The 10417-nt window shown below is 40.3% G+C and overlaps 1 protein-coding gene across 1 annotated transcript in view; it reads right to left on the reverse strand.

Annotated features, from left to right (window-relative positions):
* The window catches only part of EIF3E (eukaryotic translation initiation factor 3 subunit E), a 50632-nt gene extending 41935 nt beyond the window's left edge, over positions 1 to 8697 (reverse strand). The window contains exons 1-3 of the mRNA XM_065895075.1: positions 8518 to 8697; positions 2297 to 2411; positions 572 to 689 (exon numbers count right to left, since the gene is read on the reverse strand). Of these exons, the coding sequence (XP_065751147.1) occupies positions 572 to 689; positions 2297 to 2411; positions 8518 to 8607 (323 nt within the window). The 5' untranslated portion in view covers positions 8608 to 8697. The remainder of the gene's footprint in view (positions 1 to 571; positions 690 to 2296; positions 2412 to 8517) is intronic.
* Between the last annotated feature and the right edge of the window lie 1720 nt (positions 8698 to 10417).

The raw sequence follows: 10417 nt of genomic DNA on the forward strand, positions 1-10417 counted from the left end.
GCAGCACTATTCACAATAGCCGAGACATGGAAACAACCTAAATGTCCAATGACAGATGAATGAATAAAGAAGATGTTGTACATATAAACAATGGAATACTGCTGAGCCATAAAAAAGAAAGAAATAATGCCATTTGCAGCAACATAGACAGACCCAAAGATTATCATACTAAGTGAAGTAAGTCAGAAAGAGAAAGACAAATACCATATGATATCACTTATATGTGGAATCTAAAATATGACACAAATGAACTACAAAACAGAAACAGACTCACAGACACAGAGAACAACAGACTTGAGGCTGCCAAGGGGGAGGGGGTGGTGGAGGGATGGATTGGGAGTTTGGGATTAGCATATGCAAACGATTATATACAGAATGGATAACCAACAAGGACCTAGTGTATAGCACAAGGAACTATTTTCAATATCCTGTGATAAACCATATGGAAAAGAATACGAAAAATAATATGTATATATATGTATAACTGAATCACTTTGCTGTACAGCAGAAATTAATACAACACTCTAAATCAACTATACTTCAATAAAATAATTTTAAAAAAAGAGGTTACCTGGTTGACTGCATTTGCCTTGTAGTTTCTGGATCTTCAAACATCTTCACAATAGGTTCAGTTTCTGCCTGAAGCTGTTTCAGCTGTGCAACAACGGTGGTTCTTTTTTCTCTCAAAGCTAATTAAAAATGCAAAGGAGTACTATAATGTTAAACTATATTGCTCACTATGAGGATGTCTCTGGAAGTTTTTCAGTCTATTTAAATTGTGCATTTATTTATCCCCAATATATGCATATGCCAGGTGCCACCAACTCAGTAACTTCCTCAGATCCAATTTCTTCTTTCTAGCACTGCAAAGGCACATAAAGGAACAGTGAATCCTCTTCTTACTCTTAGAAGAAACTAAGGAATATACAGATACAGCCTAGGAGAAGGAGCTGTTGAGGAAACAATTATCTAACTCTACATTTCAGAGACTTCATCCTCAGTGTTTTTATATTTGTTTTCATTGAATTCTTTCAGGAGATTATCCCACAGTTTCTGAAGAGGCTCAGAGGGGTTTACATATTATTACTACAGGTTTTCAACTAGGTTGAATGGAATTTAAATCCAGTCAATAATTTCTCTTTTCACTTTAAATCTAGTTCGGTAATCTCTCAAAACCAATTCTATAGTTTCTTTTTACCACATCATGAAGTCAGAGAAAACTTGCACATAATTTACCCTGTTAGCATGTTTTAAAGTTTCACTAAGAAATAGTTTACTTTTTTACCACAAACTAAAATTTAAAGAGCTACTGTTCTTGCAGGGAACTATAATAGAAGTCAAAATAGTGATTATGTTTTATGTAATAATTTCTACATTATATACTAGAAAGTACTAATACTAGGAGAGTGTTTCTCAAACACAGATGGGATCTGTGATCAAATTTTGAGAAATGTCAATTTAAACAAAGTAAACTGTATTTCTCTACTGAGTTCTTATAATCTTTTAAAATACTATGTGCATAGTGGGTTTTTCTGTTTGCTTGTTTTAAGAACATCTATTACTACAGAAAACAAGGATTTTGAAATATACCACAGTAGTTCCCTAATTTGAGTGCTGGTCTTCAGCCAACATTTTCTGGTTAAGTAGATCTGTGGGTATGGCCCACGAACTTGCATTTCTAACAAGTTCTCCCAGGTGAGCTGAGGATGCTGGTTCTGGGGACCATGCTTTTGAGAACCCAGATGCTTCAAGACAAAAAAGAAATCTCTAAGGCACACAAGATGCCAACTGAAAAAGTCAAAAAACTGCAAAATTCCCAGATAATTCTAAAGAAGCAATCTGATTAATAAGTACAACTTTGATGCTGCATACTATGAACTGCAGACATTTGATGACCATGTTTTAAAGTAGTTTCACACCTTTTACAGGGTCCCCAACCCCCGGGCTGCAGACCAGTTGGTTAGGAATCCAGCCGCACAGCAGGAGGGAAGCAGCGGGCAAGGGAGCAAAGCTTCATCTGCAGCTCCCCATCGCTTGCACTGCCCCCTGAACCATCCCCTTGCCACCCGCAAGGGAAAAACTGTCCTCCACAAAACCGGTCCCTGGTGCCAAAAAGGGTGGGGACCACTGCTTTAGAAGACCTGTAACCTTCATATTACCTTTCATCCAAAGAACTTTTAAATCATTCAAATAATTATTAAGACTTCTGGCTAAAGCACTTTTATAAATCACAAAACTTTTAATACACATGGCCTCAGCTCACAAGTCAAGCTTCAGATGTAATGACAAAACTTACCGTGAGGAATATCATCAGAATAAAGGTTTTTGTATACATCCATAGCAAAGTCTACCATGTTGGTATCACTAAGAAGATCCAATTTCCCTTGTAACAATTCTTTTTCATTATATATCTGCAAGAGAAAATTACTTTCTAATGAATAAATTGAAGTTCCCTCAAGTAAAGTGGTTAATATTAAGATAGGGTACCTGGAAACATATGTCCTGAACTATTTTTTTAATAAAATATATACTGTTAATTCACCCTCCTACAAGAAAGGCAAGCAATCAGCCTACAGAGACATAAAATATTTTGTTTACCTAGCAACTTTAAAATAAAGGCAATTACATACCACAAAGCCATTCCCACCAACTTCATTTTATAATGTGTCCCTACAAGTCATCTTTTAGTCTTTCTAGAACAAGGCTGTGAGTAAATAAACCACACCAACTCCACTGATAAGCACATAGTATTGTTGACTCCTCTCCACATTCAGGTAACTAAGAATCAACCCTTAAATGTTTTACCTTCTTAGTCTCTCTCACATCCACATGATGCCTACCCATTTCTCGTTGAGGTGGCCTCTCCTTTTTCCCCCACATACTTTTCCACTAAATAGTTAAAATCCTTTATAATGCTTCCCATCCACACCCCTGAAACAAACTGGCACCCATTCTTTCAGTCAACCTTGTCATATCAGGTTTTAGCTTCTGCAAAGAGTTCAAGAAACGTAATTTAACCCACAGTTCAGGAACCAAATAGATACATAAGCCAACTCACATAAACATGAAGTGTACTGAGCAATATGTTAAGGATTCTACACAATAGCATTCAAGGAGAGAGACAGTAACATAATTCAAAACAATTTTTAATCAAATAGTCAAGATAAGGTTTCAGCAAAAGAAAAGATTTTTGTACTAAATCTAATTTTGTCAAGCAAAGAAAAATGAAGGAAGATTATACAACATTTTACTACCCATGAAAAGAAAAGATAAAGGTGGTCAAACGGTATAGCCATGAGATCAAACCTGAACCTTCCAAACTACATAACGAACTCCTACAAAACAGTAAGAAAAAACAGACAATCCAATTGAACATGGCTAAGATTTTAATAGGCACTCCACAAGAGCACAACCAAATGGCCAACAAACACCAGAAAAAGCCCTCAACCGCATCAGTCATAAAGGAAATGTAAATTAAAATCACACTAAAAAAACTGGACAATACCAGTGTTGGTATAGTTGCAGAGTAACTGAACACTTTCTCTGCTGGTAGAACTACAACCACTTTGGAAAACTGTTTTTATCTTCTAAAGCTAAAATATTCTTTAACCCAGCAATTCTACTCCTAAGTACCCAAGAGAAATGGGTACGTATACTCAAAGGACATTACCAAGAATGTTCCCAGCAGAACTATTTCTAACAGCCAAGTCCTATCAACGTTAGACTGGATAAATAAATTGCAGTTATTTAGGATGTTTGCAACGTTTTATTTATTGATCTGGATGGTGGTCACACATAAGTGTGTTTCCTTTGGGGAAAAAAAGCATTTATATTTGCTCACTTTTCTTTTTTTTTTTTGCGGTACGCGGGCCTCTCACTGCCGTGGCCTCTCCAGTTGCGGAGCACAGGCTCTGGAGGCGCAGGCTTAGCGGCCATGGCTCACAGGCCCAGCCGCTCCGCAGCATGTGGGATCCTTCCGGACCGGGGCACGAACCCGTGTCCCCTGCATCGGCAGGCGGACTCTCAACCACTGCGCCACCAGGAAAGCCCAGCTCACTTTTCTGTTCACATATTATACTTGATAAAAAGTTTACCTTAAAAAAAAAAAAAGAAGTTTTCTTTCAGTTTGCCCCATAGAAATCCTAATCTTAGGTGAAAACATCCTCTTCCTGGCATGCCACCTCTCCTCACCACTTCATCAATAGCTTTTAATTTGTAATATTTCTCCCAACTGCAGATCCAAAGCATTTCTCCTCTGCCATCAGACCTCACTGGGCTCTTCTTAAATCTATATCTGCTTATATCATCCTCTCTAAATTTTATCTCATAGGCACATTTATTCTGTAAAGAAGAGACAGTAAGATTTTGTGAGCCAAAAAGCGAAAATCAAGGGTACTATATATAAGTACCATAAGAGAGAAAAGCTTCAATTTTCTTTTTGAAATAAAAAATATAATATGTTATAAAATTTTCTGTAATACAGTTCTACTAATGAGAAGAATGGAATTCTTTTTGGGCAGGAAACGTTTCACTTAACCTGTGTACAGTTATTGTTCTATAATTGAGAAAGGTTGCAAATCTTCACCTGTTAAAAATTTTTTTTAGCTGAGACTATACAAAACAGGCAGAGAGGGTTCTATTTGGCTCACAGGTTATAGTCTGCCAACACAGTCTATCAACCCCTTGAAAACAACTCCTACTTTTTAATAGATTAAAAATCTTCTTTTGACATCTCCTGCTATCATCCTCCACAAATCCAACATCCATACTGATGATTCTTTAAAACCTCAAGCCTTAAAATTCCTTTATCCCGCAAATCATAACAACTTTCATCAGCTCATCTCTAAGACTTTTAACTTACATTCATCACCTCTTCCACTATTACCTCTAAAATGGTTCATCACCCTCAAAATACCCTCTGTTCTTTCTAATTTTTACATCACCCTATTTGGTTGTCACTTTCTACATTAGTTTGGATATTGTTTTTGGCTATTTCAAAGCCCTTCTCTTTAGCGGTTAACATTTATTCCATTCATTTTCTCCAACCAAATACACTCAATGTCTATCTCTAGCACTGGAAAAAAGTTACCTCTTTTCTATGTTATGGCTAAGGTCACCTATAAAATGTTTCAGAACTAGGCAATAATGTTATTCAATCACATCTGTGCTTTTCTCTAATCAGCAATCCTTTTCATCAATCTCTAGATGGCATTTATTTATCACCAGCCTACCTCCACATATTTCTATACTACTCAAATAAACTACCGTTTCTCTCACTCCAAGAATGACCACTTATAAATGTGTGATTTCCAATCTCAGTTGGGCCCTCCAAACTTACCAATCCTTGCATTTGTCTTTGGTCAGTTTCCTCAGTCACCATTTCCAGTCTTTATTTCCCTCCTCAAAACCCCAATTGAGGACTTCCCCGGTGGCACAGTGGCTGAGAATCCGCCTGCCAATGCGGGGGACATGGGTTCGATCCCTGGTCCGGGATGATCGCACATGCCGTGGAGCAACTGGGCTTGTGCACCACAACTACTGAGCCTGCGCTCCAGAGCCCACGGGCCGCAACTACTGAGCCTGCGTGCTGCAAACTACTGAAGCCCGCGCACTTAGAGCCTGTGCTCCGCAACAAGAGAAATCACCGCAATGAGAAGCCAACGCATGGCAAAGAAAAGTAGCCCTTGCTCACCGCAACTAGAGAAAAAGCCTGCACACAGCATCGAAGACCCAATACAGCCAAAAACAAACAAAACTTAAAAAAACAAACAAAGCCAATTGAATGCCTCACTTCCCTCTCATATAGGATGGCCTAGCCTCCTAATAGAAAACACTTAGGAGTACCTACTCTGTCCCAGAAGGCTAAATACTTTATATGTACTATTTCATGTAATTTTTCTAACAACCCTATGAGGCTGGTGGTAGTACCAACATTTTATGCATGAGAAAAGGCTTAGTTAAGATGGGAAAGAGGGGCTTCCCTGGTGGCGCAGTGGTTGAGAGTCCGCCTGCCGATGCAGGGGACACGGGTTCGTGCCCCGGTCCGGGAGAATCCCACATGCCACGGAGCGGCTGGGCCCGTGAGCCATGGCCGCTGAGCCTGCGTGTCCGGGGCCTGTGCTCCGCAACGGGAGAGGCCACAGCAGTGAGAGGCCCGCGTACCGCAAAAAAAAAAAAAAAGATGGGAAAGAAACTGTTCTCAAGTGCACAAAGGTATTAAGTGACAGAGCCAGGATCCTTATTCAGGTCCCAATTCAGTACCCAGGCTGCTAAACACTATTTGGCCTTCCACTTCACTTGAGAATAAAGAACACTAAGGCTCAAATATATATTCACTCATTTATTAAATAATCATGAGAAGCCCTTATGCCAGACTCTATCTGCTGAGAACACAGCAAGGAAATAAAACAAAGCTCCTGCTCCAATGGAGTTTATATTTTCCAATATATTGATACTATAAATATATTCAATTGATACCCTCATGTGTCATGATCATTGACTATCCTAACCATCTAGCCTTCAAAACTCAACTTCAAGCCTCTCTTCCTCAGAATCCTTTCTGTACCTCTTCAATTTTGATAGCACTCTGCCACTACTTCTGACATTTATTACTCTTAGCCTTATAATTACAGACCTCTATCTCCACGAAAGGATGAGTTTTTTAGTGATGAGATGTCTGGATTTTATCTTGGATTTCTCACAATTCCATGGTAGTCCTATACTTAGTAATTGATAAATAAATACTCCAGCATCTGTCTTCCCCTTGGTGTATCACAGCCATCTTACCAACATTCTCTCCAAGGAAACAGGTTTTGAGCAGTTATTTTCCACTGATTCTCAGCTGCCGTTCACAGTTTTGGTCTTGCCCTATGAAAAACTAATTTACACTTATGTATTCCTCCCTTTCATCTGTCTGCATTGAAAAACAAAAGTGTAAAGACACATTACAAAAATATGAAGTTTGCCTAGTTCAGAAGCATAGAGGATATTTTTCTATTCCTTGATCTTTGGTAAATTATCCTAAATTATCCAAAAAAGAAACAGAAGGCAGACTGGGCTGTTTTATGCAAGTTCTACAATACAGGTTAAGTACAACCTATAAAAGAAAAATCAAGACAAAAGCATTTCAAGATAAAGCTTTATATGGCGAGGCATTCTTGAATATTTATTGAAAATAAACTTTGCTGTTCCCTAATATCATTAACTTTAGAGTTGTGTGTAGGTGTTTAGAAAAGGTTCATATGAATTTGAGGGTTATACCTATCCAATGAACCATGGGAAAATTTGAAAACTTATCAGAAAAATTTGATGTTTATTTGTAGGGCTTTTTTGTTTTATTGCTGTTGGAACACACAAAATCTACTCCCCAAATCTAGAGTGCCCTAAGTAGACTTGCGGTTTAATCTGCTTCTAGAAATAGAACGCATTTTTCTGACCAATATTCTAATTCCTTCATCACAGTAATATTACTTTATTGTAACTATTAAAATGTATCAATTTCCCAATAAACTACGGTATAACTAAGCCTAATATCTCCAAACTTTTAGGACTGAGATATTTTTAAATGAGGTACTAGGACCAAATACTTTTTCAAGATATCCGGAATAGCTCAATGAACATTAACAACCAATTCAAATCACTAGAAGTCTGTACATCTATACACTGAAAAACAACTCTTAAGATAAAATTACTGTCGGATTATTTTTTGGGTTCCCCTCCCCACTAGACAAAATATGCTACGCTTGGGCTTCCCCGGTGGCGCAGTGGTTGAGAGTCCGCCTGCCGATGCAGGGGACACGGGTTCGTGCTCCGGTCCGGGAGAATCCCACATGCCACGGAGCGGCTGGGCCCGTGAGCCATGGCTGCTGAGCCTGCGCGTCCGGGGCCTGTGCTCCGCAACGGGAGAGGCCACAGCAGTGAGAGGCCCGCGTACCGCAAAAAAAAAAAAAGCTACGCTTCTAGGAAGTGGCTATTTACCGAAACACCAGTTAAACTCCTCGCAAAGAACTCACAACTTTACGGAAACCAAAGGGCTAGATATTTAAGTGTAAGAAAATCATTCCAAACGATCCGGAAAGCAAAAACACAAAGCCAAGGTCACCCCTCCTACTGTGCCCAAAAGAAAAATTTTAATCTCTAAAAGTCCAATTTGCTTCTCGAAGCCAGCTTTATGTTAAGCTCAAGCATTAATACAGGGAAGCCAGCCAATCGTCAACTTCCAAGAGGAACGATGCGGAAGTCCCAGCGGCACTGGCACCTCAAGAAGTGAAGCAGAGACCCCTCCCTTTCTCCCCTGAGTTTCATATTGTCACCTCACCCCTACTCACGGCCGAATTCCGCGGTGCTAATCAACAGGGACGACGCTTAACTACCAGCAGATCCTTATTGCCCGACTCGGGACCAAACTCATGGCCGCCTCACACGTGGGTAAGGCCTAAGGCTACCGCCACCGCCTTTCGGCCTTGCCCCGCATCTCACGCGCTCCCACGCCTTCCTCGCGCTCAAAAACCCACTCACCTCCTTTACGGAGAGAAACTCAAGCAACGGAAAGACTAGATGCCGATCCAAAAAGTGCGCGATGCGAGTAGTCAAGTCGTACTCCGCCATCTTGCCAAGGAAAAGAGAAGTATGCACTCGCTAAAACTTTATTGATAGCGTCGACAAACGAACGGACACGACCCTTATTGCGCATGTGCAGTGGTTAAACCAGCCAAAGGAAAGGGGCGGGGTTCAGCCGCGAGCGCTCAGGGAACAATGGCGCATGCGCGAGGTCCTCCCTCCCTTCCTCCTTCCCGGCAACTCCGGGACGGGGTGTATGGGCGGGCAAAATTCCTTTTGTTGGCAAGTTTGTTGGTGTCCCGCAATCCGTTCCGTTAACAAATACTGAAAACTCAGAATTGATTGCTGAGGCAATGTCATTTGTATTGGAGATGCGGCAAAGGACAAGATAATGAGGCCCCTGCTCTCCAGAAAATTAAGTACAAGGAGGAATAGCTGATCTTTTATTTGGTGTATAGTAATCGTTTTGTAAGCATTTGTTAAATTAAGATGGGATGGTCTTCTAGACAAAAAACAAGTGAAATAATTTCAGATTATAGTAAAAGCCATAACTTGGTGTCGGGGGGGCAGGGAGGTGAGGGACGCGGTGCCAGTTTGGGGCTTTTCAGTTAGGGTGTTTAGATAAAACTCAGGGTTACAATTTAGTCGAGGTTGTGGTAAGAGAAGCAGGTGACCAAAATTAGAGCCTGGGTGGAAACATGCCTGGTGGAAGCACAGCAAAGACAAAGTCCATGAGACAGGAAAGGGCTTGGTGTCCTTCAAAAACTGAGTATCCTACCAGACTGGAGAGTGAGGTTACAGACATGGAGAAAGGCCAGGTCTCCATTAAGGTAGGGAATGTGAGTATTTTATTCTAAGTACTCTTGTCTCCTTGTCATCTTTCAGACCTCTGCATTTTGGAGTGCCTTTGGAGTGTCTTGGACCTTTTCACTCTCTAGGCCAATGCCCTAAGTGATGTCATTCAACCTAAGGGCTTTAAATGCAATCCACACATTGACAACTCCCCAATTAGAGCCCCAGCACAAACTATTATAGCCAACATCTCAACATTAACGTGTCCAAAAGCAAATTCCCCATGTAGCTCGTCAAAACCTGCTCCTTTTACACTCTTCTCCACCTCAGTGAATGCCCACTCCATCTGTCCAGTTGTTCAGACCCAAAACCTTTGAGTCGTCCTTGACTTTTCTCTTTCTCTCATACTCTACATTGACTTCACCAACAAATCCTCTGGTTCTACCTTTAAAGCATGTCCTGATCCATCAGTTCACACCACCTACAAAGTTAATCCCTACTCCAAAACACCATTATCACTTGCTTTGGTTTTTGAAATAGTCTCTTCACGAATCACCTTGCTTCCCCTCTTTTCCTCCTGTGGTTTATTCTCCATATATAAGCCAGAGTGACTTTTAAAAGTCAGATTATGCTCAAAACCCTCCAGGCCTTGTAATCTCACTCAGAGAAAAACATATGTCTCAAAGTAGCCTAAAAAGCCCTGCACCATCCGGACCCATTACCTCTCTTACCTCATCTTCTCTATCTCCTCCTCTTGCTCATTCTACCACAGCCCTAAGGAACCACTCCGTAGATTTTCCCATTCAGGACTTTCAGATGAATGGAATAACATGATATATGGCCTTTGGGGTCTGACTTTTTTCACTTTACTTAATGTTTTCAAGGTTCACCCAAGTTGTAGCATGTATCAGTACTTCATTCCTTTTTAGGTCTGATTAATATTCCATTATATGGATATACCACATATTATTTACCCATCCATCCACTGATGGACGTTTGGTTTTTTCCTACTTTTTGGCTACTATGAATAATGCTGCTATAAACATTCGTGTACACATGTTTATGT

Source organism: Phocoena phocoena, chromosome 17 (genome assembly GCF_963924675.1).
Source record: "Phocoena phocoena chromosome 17, mPhoPho1.1, whole genome shotgun sequence".
Taxonomy (NCBI): domain Eukaryota; kingdom Metazoa; phylum Chordata; class Mammalia; order Artiodactyla; family Phocoenidae; genus Phocoena; species Phocoena phocoena.